Below are 17,937 nucleotides of genomic sequence, written 5' to 3' on the forward strand. Positions count from 1 at the left end.
TAATTTAAATGCATTAAAGTTCAAACATTCTGCAATTTTAATCTATAACACGCAGTCAAAGAAATCAACATTATGTTGATTTATAATTTAAATTTTTTTCACACAACACGGAAGCGCTTCTTAAAGACTCTCTTAATTATTAAATTTTGTTTGTTTTTTTTTTTGGTCAAACTCCCTGAATTACGTGATGCGTGGTTCTAATGAATTATTATATATTATATAAATCTTCAACATTCACAACATTGATATAAATGCAACAATATTTAAAGATTTAATTTTAGAACCACTTCGTAATTTTTCTTTTTTTAATTAATTATTGTTTTAATTATTTCAACTTTTTTTTTCTATATATAGACAATGCATTTTTCTTTTATATAATCGTTTTACTTTTCCAAATGCAAAAAAAAAAAAAGGAAAAATGTCTACTTTATTATTTTTTTGTTTAAATTGAAAATTCCCATTTGAGAGAGTATTATTGTTTTGCAATCTTCTCGTGTATTATTTATTATTATCATCGACTAATTGAGAGAAATTAAATTACGAAACGTAATGAACTAGATAATAAATTAAAGTCGTTCATTTTCTTCATCTTCACTTTGTCCTTCTTTACCTTTTCTCGAGGTAATTTTCACTTCCTCATCGGCGACCTCTTCTTGACTAACATCATTCCATGATTGAATTTCCGCCGATCCAAATAGCCAGAAAATAACTGTTGCCGATAGAAAAACAACAGCTGAGATCCAAAAGACTATACGCCATTCTTCAATTCCATTCTGAGAACAATTTTTCAATTATTACTTTATTATTTTGATTAAAAATTAATAAATTAAAAAAAAACAACCGTTAATTGATTACAAGAAAAAGAAAATAATTAAGTTGATAATTATTGTTTTTAAATATGTAAAAAGTAAAAACAAATAAAAATCGAATGAATGTGTTTCGAATTAAAAATTTCAAACGTACATGTTGATCGGTTAATAAACCGATGATAAATGGAAGTATGAATCCAGGAAAACTGCCAAAGGTATTCATAATTCCATAAAGTGAACCTGCATAATTTGGCGACAGATCTTGATGATTTTGCAAACTTGTTTGACAAGCGGCGCCATTGAATGCTAATGCCAAAATCATCATTGTTACAGCAAATATCTTGTCACATCCGGCGTACGTCATTCCAAGTAAACAAATTCCAGGTGCAACATGAGCTGAAAAATAAAAAAATTACTTATAAATTATACTAAAACAATATTGACACACTAATAAATATTTTTATTTCCCTTATATTACAAAAACAAACATTTTTTTATTAAATTTAATGAATTATAATAGAAATTTAATAATTCGAAGTTATAAATACGGATCGCATGAATATTTTCCACATTTAGATATGTTGGAATTTTTCATGTGTCGAATTAAAAATTCATCGAATTTATATTTAGCAGAATTTTATAAAATTGCAAAAAATGACCCAAGAAACAACCAGAAATTTTAAAAATTGCAAATTTCGAAAGATTTAAAAAAAAAACACCAAAAAGAATTTTTTTTCACCTAAGAAATAAAAAAATACTAAATGAAATTTTTATCATAAGTAGTAGGTATACATATGAGTATCTAGAAACTCTGAAAATTTAAAGAGAAAAGAAGATGAAAAAATTTTCTTCTTTCAAAAAATTGAATAAATTAATATTGTTTATCAAAAAAATTTTCACGATATTTTCTGAAAAAGTATTAAAAAAAATAAGCCCAATATAGAAACAATGAATTTTTGTGTATTTTTTAATAATGCAAATTATTTTGAATATATTGAATTTACAAAGCAAATTTTTAATATTACTTTGTAATATAATGAATAACATGAAAAGTTGAACAACTTTTAAAAGTATTTTTATTTTTTTTTTTTTTATCATTTTCAAGTATAATTATTTGCTATAAGGGTAAGTCCACGTCAGAAATATCAGAATCTGCAAGTGGTTCTTCGATTTTAATGATACTTGGTAAAATTATAGCTTTATATAAGAGCAATGTGTAAGTAAAAGGAATTTTTAAAATATCTAAAATTGTAGGAGTTATATCACTTTTAATTTTGATACTGCATTTTTTTCTTTCCTTTATATCTCGGTCAATTTTCAACCGATTTTGATGAATCAAAAACGATTTTTTTCAGAAAATTACGTATTTTCAGAAAATTTTTAAATAAAAATAAAATTTTCTTATTTAAATAGAAAAAAGTAAAAAACAAAATTTCTTTTAGATTTTTTTTCAATTTCGACCTCTTTTTTTTAATTTTTAATTTTTTAATAATATTCCTTTTTATTTTATCTTTAATTTAAAAAAAAATTCATCCTGGAGACTTTTTTAGATCTCGTGATATCGTTCTTTAAATATCCACATCTCAAGAAAACTAGGATCCAGATTTGTGTTTCTACTTTCATTTGTTTTATAATATTATTGTTACAAACTAGAAACATTCGCGTAATAATGTTTTTATTTTTAAATTACTTGACTAAAACAAGTGAAAATTCAAGCAAATTAATATTTTATTAATAGATTTGAAGCAAAGTTTTTTTTTTTGTAATATTTATAATTTAAAATAAATTGTAATGAAACTTTAACAATGCAACCTGAAATTGTAGCTGAAGTTTTTAGCGCTTTCTTTTAGAGGATTCTAAAACAAATAGTTATTCATAACCATAAAAAATTTCAACAAACAAATGAAAGTAATAATAGAAGCAAGTCCTGCGGTTTTCAAATTGATGAAGACTTATAATACTTAAAGGACGATATCACGAGATCTAAAAAAGTCTCCAGGATGAATTTTTTTTTAAATTAAAGATAAAATAAAAAGGAATATTATTAAAAAATTAAAAATTAAAAAAAAGAGGTCGAAATTGAAAAAAAATCTAAAAGAAATTTTGTTTTTTACTTTTTTCTATTTAAATAAGAAAATTTTATTTTTATTTAAAAATTTTCTGAAAATACGTAATTTTCTGAAAAAAATCGTTTTTGATTCATCAAAATCGGTTGAAAATTGACCGAGATATAAAGGAAAGAAAAAAATGCAGTATCAAAATTAAAAGTGATATAACTCCTACAATTTTAGATATTTTAAAAATTCCTTTTACTTACACATTGCTCTTATATAAAGCTATAATTTTACCAAGTATCATTAAAATCGAAGAACCACTTGCAGATTCTGATATTTCTGACGTGGACTTACCCATAAAATTACAAATGTATACATATACCGTTGAAAAAAATAAACAAAGAAAAAGAAAAAGAAAATGTAAAAGAGATAAAAAATTTGGAAAATGAAAACTTACAGAAAATCATGAAAATTCTTCTAATCCATCCAACGGTCATTATTGATCTCCTTCGAACAAAATCTCCTGCTGCGGCAAATAAAACTCCAGAGAAGAGTCTAGCGATATATGGAATTCCAGTGATAGCACCACCCTTAAAAAAAATAAATAAAGTTAACACAATTTAATTAGAAAAAATAAAAATTTAATTTATCCAATTTTATTACCGATTTCATATTCAAACCAATGATTTCGCTGGTGTACTTGGGTCCATTTGTTGAAATAAAGTAAATTCCCCACATATTGGCAAAATGAGCCCACATTAATGCCAAAAATGGTGTTGATGTGGCCAATTTCTTAACTGGAAGTTTTGGCTAGAAAAAAGAAAAAAATTTGCAGTTATTTGAAAAGAACAGATTTTTTCAAAAAATCATCTCTTCCATTAACTAAAATAAATATTTTTCAACTATCAATTTTTTTTTTTTTTTTCATGGAAAAGAATTTATTTATAAAAATAAAATAATGAAAGAATCAATCATTCAATATTGACACCTAAAGTTGTTGCGGCCTATAGTTTTAGAAAAATTTTATAGTTCGTAGATCAGAACATTAACTAACTTAAATTTTTTTTATTTTCTATTTTTCTTTAATGGAAATATTAAGTTGCAAAGTTCGTAAAAATACAGAAACTTCTTACTTTGAACTTAATATTTCTTTTATATTTAAAAATAAAAAATGAAAAAAGTGTTAAAAAAAAAAATTAATTGTCGAAAATCGCAAAATTAGGTTATTTTAGGTATCCATTATTTCATTTTATCACTACTTAAATCATTAAACAATAATAAATTAATAAATTCTAAACAAGAATTATCCCATGTTTTTTTAAATTATTAATTTTTTAATTAATTTTTTTTATATTATTAATTTAAATATAATTAATTAATTGCTAATAAAACAGTGACAGTTTTCTATACAAAAATTATTACTTGCATTTTCGTTTTTCTGTAAAGGAGTTATTAGTGTTCAGAATCAGCGAAAAATCTCAAAACCTCAATTTTAATGGTATTTTTCCATATATATACCCATATTTTATATTTTTTTTAATATTCTACATTTTTATATAAATATTTCTACATTTTCTATATAACTTTTTTCCCCTGAAAATCATTTTATAAAATTCAAATTCCAAAGTAAATATACAAAATTTTATTAAATAATTGTCAAAAATAAATTGTAGAAATATAAAAAATTATTATTACAAATTATAAGATTTTTTCTAAAAATAAACCGCATTGACTTCTGGCGAAATATAATAATGGATTTACAAAAAAAAAAAAACTTTAAATTTTTTACATAAAATTTACTCACATGATTTTTCGTCACTGTTTTTCCAATTTGCTCTTTGATGTAACTTTTTTCAGCTTCGGTAATTGTAGGATGAGTATCGGGTGTATCATACGCAAGATAAATCCAAACAGCACCGAAAATTAACATTAATGTACTGGTTACATAATAAGAGGATGTCCATCCCCATGTGGATGTCACATATCCGCAAAGAGCAAACGTAACAAAAGCACCAAAGGGTCCACCTAAAAAATAAATTTCAATTAAAATATAATTTGGCAATTCTTTTTTTTTTTTAAACACTACACTTGCATATCGTCAAGATTTTCTAAATTATATAATAATTTATAAATAAAAAATTCATATTTTATCAATTTATTATTATTGTATTAAGTAAATTTTATTATTGCAATTGAATTTTAAAATTAAAGAAACGAACAATGAAAGAACATTGAATTGCAAATTATATTTTTTTTGTTTATTTACCTTGCATTGTCCAAACGAACATTCCTTTTTCAGTTGGAGGCACCCATCTGGCAATCATTGCATGTAGAGCTGGATAAACAGAACCCTGCAAATAAACATACAAATTAATTTCATTTATTTAAAATATATAAATATACGTAGTATAAAAAAAACCGAAGGTATTTTTAAAACAATTGAAAATTTCGAAAATATTGAATAAATCGTTTCCCCCACCCGCTTAAAATGTTTGTAAAAGGAAGTAATTCTTTTGAAAATTTTTTCAAAAAAATCGAAGGATACAAACAGTTTTAAAAATAAAATTTTAATGTTTTAAATTGCAAAAAATATAGTAAACTATTTTTCTAAAATTCTTGCATCAAATTTTCAAAAAAAATTTTATTTTGTTTTTTTTCCTTAATTTCTAGTCAGAATTTAAATTTTTTCCCTAACCCTAATGAAAATATTTCAAGAGGTTTCCATTTATAAAAAATTAAGAAACTAAATTTTAAAAGCAAAAGTTTGAATTAAAAATTTCAAAATTTATAATTTTAGTAGAATTTTTAGAAATTTTTTTATTTTTTCAGTACTTTTCATAAAAATCTTTTCCCTGGTTTCTCTGAACTGTGGTAACGCTAAAGAAATTATGACCATTTAAAAATAAAGAGCCATTAAAATTCTCAAATTTTGCACATTTTTACAAATGTTAAAAATTAACAAAATATTTACTAAATAGACTAAATTTTAATGTAATTTATTTAACAAACAAAAATTAATAAAACAACAGATTTATTAGAAAATTAATAAATCAATAGATTTATTAAAAATTATATTCATAATTAACTTTTTTGCTATTATTTATTTAGGTTAATTATTTTATTTTTTTCCAATTTTCTTTTTTTTTTATTTAATAAAATAAGAATCGAAAGAAAAAAAATTTTCTTTCGTCTTGATAAAAGTTATAATAAACAAAGAAAAAGAGAAAATTTTGAAGAATTTAAAATTTGATATTACAATCGATATAAAAGGATATTTCATTGCATTATAATCAAGTACGCTCATTGAATTGTAAGGTCAATTACGCGGAGCCAAGTAGCCTTATAACAATAAAAACTTGTGACGCCAATCACAGTTCACACATCGCTTCATACAAAAAAAATAGAACAACCAATAGATTGTGTCTACGATAGAATTAAGATTGATCATTAATTAAATAATTATTTTTACAATGTTCACTATATTTAGAAACAATTCACATTTAATCTAAACTCAAATTTCTTCATTTTCTTTTAATAATATTTTTAATTTAATAGTTTTATCAGATTATAACACTTTTCTAATATGAAAAAAATTTTACTAACTTTTTTTTCTCAATAAGAAATATTTACAAAAAAAAACATTTTTCACAAAGAATTGAATTTACAAAGAATATTTGTTTTTACTAAAAAAAAATATTTCACTCGTTTTTTTTTTTTTTTAATAGATGCATAATATTTTCTAACTTTATCCTTTTCTTTTTAAATAAACATTGAACTAAGAAAATGATTATTGAAAAACTTACTCCGAAAAATCCCATCAAGAAACGAAGAATAAACACAAATGAAACGCCCAAATATGGCAATAAATCATCGGCTGAAGCGGCAACGGGGACCAAAAGATTTAAAAGAGCCGGAACTACAGTTGCGAATCTATATTTTAACAAAGAAGCCAATTATTTCGATTAATAATAATAATAAAAAAAAAATAAAAAATACTTGCAGTATTTCCTTTGAGTAATAATAATTGTAAAATAATTTTTTCAAAATATTCTACATAATGTGTGATGTAATATAAAAAAAATTATTTATCCAGAAAAAATGATTTTATAATAATAAAATAATAAAGTAATAAAAAAATAAGAATTTTCCAATAAGAAAAGTGTATAAGTTATTTATAAAAAATAAAAGAGAAAAATGTGTAGAATAAAGAAAAACTTACGCAACAACTTTTGCACCTCCGAATTTTTCCGAAAGTATTCCGGCAGGAATACTTGCTGGTAAAACACCAATAAAATATGCAGCTAAAAGATATCCTTGAATTTTTTGTGACCACATGTATCGCACACCAAACTGTAAATTAAACAAAATATTAAACTAAATAATCCAATTCTTTTACAAATAAATTGTTCATATTAAAAATTTTTAAATAAAATTTAATTATAATGAAAAATTTAATTAACAAAAATTATGAAAATTTAATCAAATAATATAAAATTTCAATAAAAATTAATATATTTAAAAAAATTTTTAATAAAATTTAATTTTTAAAAAATAAGTATTTACGAAATAAATGAAACTTTTATTAAATCGATGTCAAATTTATAAAATCAATTTGAAAAATTTCAGTCAATTTAAAAAGAATAAAAATAAATTCTTTTGTATTCATGACAGATTTGTCAATGACATTTTTATTGCTATTCCTAAGGACATATGGTGGCACAATTACGATGTCACCAATTGATTCATAAAAAATTCTTACAAATTTTTCGTTTATTTATTTATTTATTTATTTTCTTTAAGACACTGTATTGAAATTTTTTCAATTTCCATAAAATAACATTTTAACAAAAATCTATTACGAAAAAGCTATAATTTAATATTAAAAATGAAAAATAATTTTCGAAGAAAGAATTGAAAATACTAAAAAATTATAAAATATTAACAAAAAAAAAAAATATATTTTTTTTTAAATTGAGTAGAAATAAATTAAAGACTTGGCAAAATTTAAATTGCAAAATATTTATTTTGCATAATATTTAATGAATTTCACAAAAAAAAAAAAAAAAATTAATACATTCTATTTTACGATATCAAGTTACAAAGTGTAAAAAAAAATTTTTTTAATGAAATTTATTTTTTAGAAAATGTTTATTTTCTAAAGATTTTTTTTATAGAAACAGTAAATAAAAATATAATAATAGTACATATATATATATATATATAAATAAACTTACGTCTTGCAATGATTTTGTTGTATTAGAAATTGTGGTATTGTTTAGTAATATACTATCACAATAAGATGCTCCTTTCGTTTTATTTGATGTACTTTCCACCATAGCAACAATAATAATCGAGAGATTCGTACGAATTACATACGAAAACATGCATGCAAAAAACATCAACGCACCCAAAACTGCTCGCCGAGGTATTTTCTCTGAAATATGAAAAAAAAAGATTAAGATTTTTTTAAAATAATAAATATTTAAAAGAAACATCAAGAATTCTATGAATTCAAAAAAATTTAAACATTCAAAATAAAAATACATATAGGAAAAAAAGAAAAAAAAAAGAATGAAAACAATGTGCAAATGACAAAATTGAGAAAAATATTTAAAAATAAATCCTTTAGCTTTGATTAAAAATAATTATTAAAATAGTAAAATTTTTTTCCGAAGTTTTTAACGAGAAATGTTACCTAATAAAGCTGACAAAAGACAAAGTTGACCCATTTTCTTTTTTTCTTAAATTTTTCGAAATTTCCTTTTTTTTAATTCTTCAACGTTTACAACTCGACAAAATCAAAATCACGAGAGTTAATCTATATATATATTTAAAAATTGACAATTTTAATATTTTAATGCATTATCTATTATTTTATAATAATATAAAATATTTGACATTTAATTCTATATAAATTTAATTTTATTAAAAATTATTTTATTTACATTTTTATTATTCTACTATTTAAATTACAATAGTTTTTATAAGACACGAAGCAACATTAATTTAGTGTCTTAAAATAATTATAAAAATCTAAACTTTGTCTATTCACAAGTTAAATTAGTGTGCCAATTGTCTTACAAAGGAAAAAATTATAAATTTGTGCTTACGGTTGAAAAAAAGTTAATAGTGAGGAACAACATTTAAAAAACATAACTTTTTTTTTACAATTAATAAAATAATAGTTTTCATGCATAAATGTGTTCTCCGTTTAATTAATCGAGTAAAAATTTATTTAAATTAAAATATATTAGAAGGACATAAAAATTAAAGGTACCAAAGATATATATAATAATTTTTATATTAAAAAAAGAAATTAATCTCATCAATAAATGTCTCATATTATAGAATTTTGAAATGTTTTTCCATTTTATTTTATTATAATAAAAAACACATTTTTTCCAGAAAGCATATATACATTCTTATATAATAGAAATATTTCATCAAACTAGTAATATGTTATTAATCTCGTTTGTAAAATATTTATCTCAATTGTTTATTTAAGAGAAAAAAATTCTCTTAACAAACAACAATACATAGTGTCAAGTAATTTTCATTCTTTCATTAATTTCTAAAACATAATAATTGTTTCTAAATTATCAACGTAAACAAGTATTTAAAAAAAAAAAAAAAAAAAAAAAATTATGCAATATCAAATTATAAAATCCATACGATTCTTTACATAATTAGCTTCTTCCTTTATTAAATGAATTTAAAATCATTCTCTCTACAAGGCTCATGATTTTTTTTTTATTTAGTTATAAATTCCCTTAGAATTTTTTTTTTTACAATTAATCTCTCATTATCAAGTGATTTGAAAATTCTCTTTCAAAAATATACTTTCAATAAAGAGAATATAATTTTTTATTCCGTTTAATAATAATAAATTTCAATTTTGAAATAAATTTTAGTTTTTTAAGTTACATTATAAAAAAGGGAATATTATTTGATATTTATAGTTATTAAAAAAAAATAACACAAATATCAACAAGTCTACGAATATATATATATATATATAATTAAAATATTTTGCAATAAATAATTACGTCAGTAGTAAAGATTCCACTATTTTGTATCAGAATTGAGTGGCAAGGTCGCCACTAATGTGCGATTTTCTAATCAGTTGTTACTTCATTTCAGTGCAAAATACATAATAATAAACCTACTTAATTTTTTTTTACCTCTGTATAGAAATAAAATAGATAAATAAAAATAGAACAAAATATTTCATGAGAAAAGTTTTTTGATAAAAATAATAATATATTATTTGGCTAATTTGTAAATATTTTTTTTAACTTTTTGTACTCTATCGAAAAAGGATTTTATTAATTTTTTCGAATTTTTTTTTTTACCGTAAGTGAGATGTGAATTTTTTCAAAATTTCAGAATAAAAAATTTTTTTTTTTTAATGCCCATATAACTTTTTTAAAAATGCATTTTAATTATAAATAAAAGAGTAAAATTATAATAATATTAAAAAGAAAATCATAACTTCTTCAATAATTTTATAAAATAAAAAAGGAGAAATTAAAAAAAAAAATTTTAATCTAATCTATTTTTAACGTAATTTTATCCCTTCCTTAAAGTCCTATTAAATTCTCATTATTCTCAATGAAATATTATCATCCATTATCAAAAATAAGATTCTATCTGTAACTTACGATCTTCAAATAACAGTTAAGCTGTGATAATACTCTTTATCGGATCATCAACACATTCTAAATATGTAATTAGTACTTAATTTTCAATTTTCATAAATTATTTTCATTATTTTTAAATTTTATTTTGTCTCGTTTACTTTTCTAAATAAATAAATAATAATAGTAATAAATTAATTTAAAGTTTAAAAATTTTTAAATTAATAAAATAATATGAAATATTTTCAAAAAAAAAAAAGTATAATTTATAATTAATTTTAATAATTTTGAAATACTATTGAAAATTGTAAAACTTTGTAATAAGTACACAATGAAGAAATGAAATCTAATCCTAAACAAAATAAAAATCGTTAAAAATAATTTCAAAATAGAAAATTAGATAAATAATAAAAGTGCAAGGCGTGTATAATCATAAAGGGAACAATTAACCTAAATAGCAAGATGTAAAAAAATTTAACTAACTACACGTGCTTGAAACTATATAATAAAATAATTATTAATTTCATTAAAATAATTGTATAAATACTGATTCAACTGCGATTACAATATTTTTGATACCGAAAACTTACTCTTAGGTACCAAAACATCTGAATTTTCGTCCGAATCTGTAAATCGTCAAGACAAACATTGCATAAGAGGCATATGTCATAATTAGAAATTTTATCACATTTATGCAACTATTCAAATTTTGAAAATAATTAAAAATTTTTTTTACATAAACAATTTTATTATCATTGTTAACACTCCTCTTTTTGTTAAAAGCTTTAATTTATATTTTCTCGTGAAAAATTCTATTCTTTTCGATAAAAGCAAATTTTTTTTTTTTTTTTTTTAATTCAATTTCTATTTCTACACTGTGAGTTTATAAAATATAAAAAAAAAATGTTAATATGAAAAATTTTTAATGAATTATTAGAAAAGTTTTTATATACGAAGCTGAAGTACGCAACGTTTATGATAAACGATTTTTAAAGAAATAATTATTTAAAATGAAAATTTTTAAAATTTTTTGCCTAAAAAATATTTTTTTACAAATTTATTGATTAATGAAAACTACAAGAAATATTTTTTAGGCAAAGAATTATAGAATTTTCCATTTTAAATAATTATTTCTTTAAAAATCGTTTATCATAAACATTGCTTACTTCAACTTCGTTATTATATCTGGAAAGTTATTTATTTGAAAGCAATGTTAATTGTCTAAAGATATATTTTTTTTCTTTTTATAGAAACTATAAATTAAAATAAAATTTTTCCAAATTACATTTTAGTATTAAACAACTTCTATAATAATAGAATTTAAATTCTATAATAATATAAATAGCATATTTCAAAAATATTATTAATTATTATTTGTGCAAATATCCAAGTTTTGAAAATGATTAAAATTTTATTATTTTCGACTCTCTTTTTTTTTGTTAAAATTTTTAATTTCTATTTTCTCCTTAAAAATTCCATTCTTTTCAAAAAACAAACAAATTTTTTTTTTTTGTCAATATTGATTTACATTTTTAACAAGCGATTAATTTATTTCCTCATTTATAAATATAAATTAGGATTTATAAATAATATACAAGTGAGGAAGTAAATTAATCGATGTTTAAATATTGTTCGTTTTTTTTCCACTTTTGCCTTGAAATTTCAATTGTTATTCGATCTATTTAATTTGCAGTATGTATTCGACTCACCACTGGCTTTCTGGAACAAGGCCATTTTTACGTTTAATAGAAATTGGTCGTGAAGTTCCAAAAAGTATTTTTTTTTTTTTTTTTTTAAAGATGAATATTTCCAATTAAATAATCCAATGGACAATTCTCTCTCGGAGAGGCTGCAATTAAATTGAAATTGGCTCGAAGAACAAGTAACTCCTGTATCAAATCTTGCTTCTTATTAAATTTATTCAATTAATTTACGACTCATCGATCTGAATCTTCTTGATTTTAAACCATGTCGTTTCAAATTCACTGCTCATTATATTCAGCCAATAGAACACGATTTCACTCTGTAAGATAAAAATAAATTTTTATTTAAATTAATGAATACAAAATAAAAATATTAACATTTTTTATGTCTTTAAAAATTATTATAGGATAAATAAAAAAAAAGGATAAAAAATTAAATTAAAAATAAATAGAAAAAGTAAATTAAGAAAGTTAAAATAAAAAAATGTAAAAAAAAATTCTAATATTTTGTTGTGTATTTATACATTTATTTAGAATATTGTTAAAGTTAAACGTTATCGCATATGAACATTAAAATTCATATTATACTTTTAAAACGTCAAAAGTTTCATACATCACGTCTAAAAAAATAAAGGAGAGATAATGGAATTTAAAAATACAATAAAAATGAAACTACTGTTCAATTGTAAATTATAATCACTATCATCATTAATGAAAAATACCTAAAAAAAAAACAATCATTAAACTAAAACTTATAATTATTTTAAAATAATATATCAATTAAAATTCTTTTATAGAAATTGAAGTATTCTCAAATTAATTATTTCTTTAACTATTTGTTGATAATTTTGTGTAATTTATTAAAAAATTTTTCTCGAAAAAAATAGACGCGAAAAACTATAGAAAAAAAATAAAGAAATTTTTTTTACAATTTATTAATAATTTTTTAGAATTCGTTTGAAAAAAATATTTTGACAATAAAAAAGTATGGTTAGAGAAAAATTATGTAAAATAAAATTATCATTTTTGCAAATTGAAATTTTATCAAATTACTTTTTTCTTTTATCATTTTTATTTTAAACAATATTTTTTTTAATGTCAAACCGCATTTTTTATTATCTTTTTCTATAGTTTTTTTTGAGTCTATAATATTTTTTTGCGAAACAAATTTTCCAAATAAATTTTACAAAATTTTCAATAATAAAAAAAAATTTTAATATTAAAAAATTATATCCTATACAAAAACGCAGAGATAATTAAATTTTTTTTTTTAATAATTTTTATTTTTCAATCACAATTAATTGTTTTAATTAGTAAATTTTTAGTACTTTTTTATTGTTGTTTCTGCTGTGAAAATTTAAAAACTCTTTATTGTGTGTATTTTTTCTAAAAGAACAATTTTTTATTTCATTTAGTTATAGAGGTAACCGACTTTTTTTTTCGACGAGTAATAATAAAAATCCCAGACAGTGTGCATTCCTTCCTCCGAAGTAAAAAATAGTTCGTTCTATATTTGTAAAACTGTCTACAATCCTGACGAATGCAATGTCAAAGCCCACGAATGATTATGCAATATATTATGTTCTCTTAAATCTACTCAAGCGTTACACTTTGGAAAAAAAAAATCACAATTTACCAAACATATAAAATTATACAAAAATAACTGTAAATTAGACTTCGGTAAAATTTACAACGTTTACGATCAACGATTAAAAAAAAAAAAAAGTAAATATTCTTCACGTAAAAAATAATATTTTTTACCTACAATTTTTTTTTAAATAAAAAGAAAAAATTGCAAACATTTTTTAATAAAAATATTATAGCATTAAAAATTATATATATATTTTTGAAATTCTTCTACAGTAATTACAAACGTTTATTTTGCATTAAATAAAAAATAACAATACTAAAATAGTAAAATTATAATAATAGTATAAAAAATGTCGACGAGTTAAATTTTTTTTTTTTAAACAAAAGGAATTAAAAAAAAAAAAATAATACTGGTACAAAAATATTCCATAAATTAATATTTTTTCAGAAATTATTTTGAATTTTTAAAATTATTTTACATACAAATATTGAGTAAATTTTTTTTAAATTCATAATTTTTTTTTTTTATTTTGTGAAAAAAAATGCATTTGATGCTTTCGTTTTAGTTTGATTGCGAATTTTTTTCACAACGAAATTCCAAAGTAAAAAAAAAATGATAATGAAGCAATTTGTTATTTTATTATCAATTTAAAATTTCGATTGTCGGTAAGTAAATTCTTCAATTACTCGTATCACTGACCCTTCACATTTCTACAGCAGTCATCATTAAATTCATTGAAGTTTCTACACGCAAGTGTTCCTCGAGTTAAAATACATCCGCCTTAGCGTGTGAATAAATTTTTTTTTTTTTTTTTTTTTAATAAGTTTTAAATAATTTTAAATAATTTTTTTAGATATAATTATTTTTTAGACGAATTTTTATTTTTTCAATTAACATTTGACAGAATTACTTTTTTAAACAAATTTTTACTTAACATAATTCTTATATATCGAATTTTTATGACCGAACAAACAATCGATTTTGGCGCGATTTTTAAAATCAACCAATCACAATTTTATGAATAATTTTTGATTGATTAATTTTAAAAAATCGCGCCGAAATCTTTCTGTCGATTGTTTATTCGGACATTTTGCAATTTCGGACAAATGAAAATTTGGCGTTTTAAGAATTCTGCCAAATAAAATTTCAGTGCCTATAAGAATTCTGTTAAGGGGGGAACACCAGTTGTAACTTTCGAAAAATCAATTTTTTTTTTTGTGCATTTTCTTAAAGTACACATATTTAGAAATGTGTCTGTAAATTTCAAAGTTGATCCGGTGAAAAATAAATGAGATATACAGAACACTGCATCGGCGCGTCCCGTGGCTTCATACAAGGTGGCCAGCCATAACTGACCCTAACGACAGATGGCCTTTTCCTATGATTTAGAAACGGCAACCACTGCGGAAGAGTTATTATATGGTCCAAGAATCGATGACTCTTTGTAACTTGGAAACAAAATTTCTTCTGAACAAAAAAAAGTAAGTTGAAACTTTGAATGCGTTTTTCTCAAAATGACATTTTCCAAGTCGGTGACCACGATTACTCGAATACCATTAAACCGATTTATTTAAAATTTAGTGTGCTTCATTTACACATATAAGTCTAGTTCGTGATCGAAGGATTTTTTTTTTTATGCAAAACTTTTTTTTATATAGCTGAAAATCGACCGTATTTTTTTAACGAAAATCATACTTTTGACTTTGACAGGTCGCCATTTTGTCAAATTTTTTTTTTTTTTTAAATCCTTCGATCACGAACTAGATAATCTTATAATAAATGTAAATCAATTTCATTTTTGTATTTCAGACGAAGTATACTTGCAGAATGCTGGTCACCGCAATTCGCCTTTTTTCTTAAGACGCCACTTCAATGGCTCATATCTCCAAAAGTTTTTGTTAAAAAAATTTTTTTTTTCTTTTAAATTACAGCTTTTTACATGTACTTTTAACTAATAAATAGTATTCTTTAAAAAGATTCATTGTTCTTTTGGAAAATATTCTTGAAAAAAGCATTATTTTTTGAGTTACAACTGGTGTTCCCCCCTTAATTAAAAATTCTTTAAAAAAGAAATTCTGACAAATGTCAATTTGAAAAATGAAAATTCGTGTAAAAAAATAATGATATTGTTGAAAATGAAAATTCTCACTAATAATTTTAATCATGCAGCCCCACAATTATATGTGATTTAATTTAAAAAAAAAAATAAAATAATAATTCATTCCAAATTTAGTTTAAAATGTAAAATCACATATTTTTCATTAAAATTCGATAATAAAATAAAATTTAAATAAATTAATTTTTCGCAAAATAGGAAATTATTTCGATTATGAGAAGAAGGGAGGTTATATAAAATGCGTGAATTATAATTATTTTTAATTCAATAATAAATTGTAAATAATTACGATTATTATTTTTATTATTATTACTATTTTTATTGATATAAGACTTCATATTGTTTGGCTTTGGAATTCTTTTTTTTACGAGACACTATATATATATCTAAATTACTGAATAAGTAAAAAAAAAAAATTTGTCTTAATTAATTGACAATAAAGTTTAATTGAGCGTAAATGGAATTTAAATAATATCAGTTTATGAATGAAAGTAGGGTAAAGTGAGATTTTATCAGAATCTAATCCCCTGTAAATTGAAGTGAAACTCTCAATATGTGATACTTAAAAGTCTCAGATAAGACTATTTGCAGATATTCTTTTATCACTTTATAATTATCAAAAAATAAACAATTTTATTATAAAAATAGTAAATCAATGGGAAAATAATAAAAAAAATAGTAGGAAAATACTAAATAGAAATTTTAATTCATTTAAAAATTTAAATATTAATTCACTTCATATTCTACTACCGAATAATAACATTTACATGTCAAAAATTTTATTATTCATTCAAAAATTAATTTTTTTTACACATTTTATTCATTAAAAAAAAGAAATTATATAATACAATAAACAATAACAAAACAAAAATAAATTTTATAAATAAAAAATGTATTTGCAAAATATTTTGCAATAAATCCACGACAGGAAATTTTAAAAAACTTAAAAAATTATATTTTTATTAAATTTAAAAATTTATCAGTTTTTAAAAACCTAATTTGTTTTTTTTTATTTTCAGAAAGCACATGTGACAATTAATTGGTTTTAAAATTTATGCACAGAAAATTTGAATAATTCAGAATAAATGCGATATGAGAAATATTAAACGAACAATACATTTAGTATCAGATTACAACTAAAATAGATTGAAAAAGAAGTTGGCAAACGTATTTTTTCTTTTTACCACTCTCACGTGTTTGTACGTAATTGCATGTTTGAAAAACAAGTATTGACATAGTGAAAAATCATCGTGAATTGAATGCTAAAGAACAGGAAAATCTTGTAGAATGTGAATTCCATGAAATTTCACTCACATCAAATTATATTTAATACAAGTTTTTTTTTTTTTTATAAATAGAAAAATGATATAAGAATCCTTACTTTTTGCAATAGTTGAAAATTTTGACGCTTCACTGATTTATTTTATTAAAAACAACACAAAAACAACATTCTTAGAAAGTTCACTGATATTTTAATTTAGAAATTTATTATTTTTAATTGAATTTTATGTCATCAATTAAGTATAAATAGTGTTTAAAAATTCTAATCATTCAAAATTGAACTTGTCATTTTTTTTTCACGACACTTTTAAAAAATAATTGCAAATAATTATTTTACACAATTATTTTAATTAATTTATTCAACTAATTTTTATTGTCAATTTATTTAATTAAGTATTAGAAAAGAAAATTTTATTAAAAAATTATTAACTAATATGTGATTTTCTATAAAATTACTAGACAAATCATTCGGCAAAGGAAACATAACCTATTAAAACTAATAAATAGAAATCTTCTTTTTTAAACTAATATAATGAATTTTTGAAGAATTTTGAAATTTTTTTAAAAATAAATAATATTAACTATCGTTTAGATACTCACTGAGAAACTGACGACGTTAACGTTTTGTACTTAATTTGACAGAGTGGAATGCAAACTATTTTTTTTCTCCTTCTCCCCAAAGAAAAAATTCTTTGACCTCGCGTTCTTGGGTTATTTCATTTCATTGGACGTGGTAATCGTCACGT

General features: G+C 21.4%; 1 protein-coding gene and 1 long non-coding RNA gene across 4 annotated transcripts; one reads left to right on the forward strand and one right to left on the reverse strand.

Annotated features, from left to right (window-relative positions):
- Window positions 1-144: 144 nt before the first annotated feature.
- LOC127284125 (putative inorganic phosphate cotransporter) lies at window positions 145-17,932 on the reverse strand. 3 transcript variants are annotated; one of them, XM_051309423.1, is made up of 12 exons: window positions 17,792-17,932; window positions 12,210-12,523; window positions 11,091-11,126; window positions 8,098-8,297; window positions 7,083-7,213; window positions 6,667-6,793; window positions 5,130-5,214; window positions 4,668-4,888; window positions 3,527-3,673; window positions 3,321-3,453; window positions 964-1,205; window positions 145-773 (listed from the first exon to the last, which is right to left on the reverse strand). In XM_051309423.1, the coding sequence occupies exons 2-12, from the start codon at window positions 12,232-12,234 to the stop codon at window positions 567-569; spliced, it is 1,554 nt and encodes a 517-aa protein (XP_051165380.1). In that variant the 5' UTR covers window positions 12,235-12,523; window positions 17,792-17,932; the 3' UTR covers window positions 145-566. The 3 variants fall into 3 exon arrangements, with proteins under 3 accessions (XP_051165380.1, XP_051165379.1, XP_051165381.1); XM_051309422.1 differs by lacking the exon at window positions 17,792-17,932 and adding an exon at window positions 17,292-17,447; XM_051309424.1 differs by lacking the exons at window positions 11,091-11,126; window positions 17,792-17,932 and adding an exon at window positions 17,292-17,446.
- LOC127284144 (uncharacterized) lies at window positions 14,500-15,769 on the forward strand. Its single transcript, XR_007843437.1, has 2 exons — window positions 14,500-15,275; window positions 15,604-15,769. It is a non-coding gene; the product is annotated as an uncharacterized LOC127284144 (long non-coding RNA).
- Window positions 17,933-17,937: the final 5 nt, after the last annotated feature.

Source organism: Leptopilina boulardi, unplaced genomic scaffold, assembly GCF_019393585.1.
Source record: "Leptopilina boulardi isolate dan_hultmark-lab unplaced genomic scaffold, ZJU_Lbou_2.1 LbouV2_318, whole genome shotgun sequence".
Classification (NCBI taxonomy): domain Eukaryota; kingdom Metazoa; phylum Arthropoda; class Insecta; order Hymenoptera; family Figitidae; genus Leptopilina; species Leptopilina boulardi.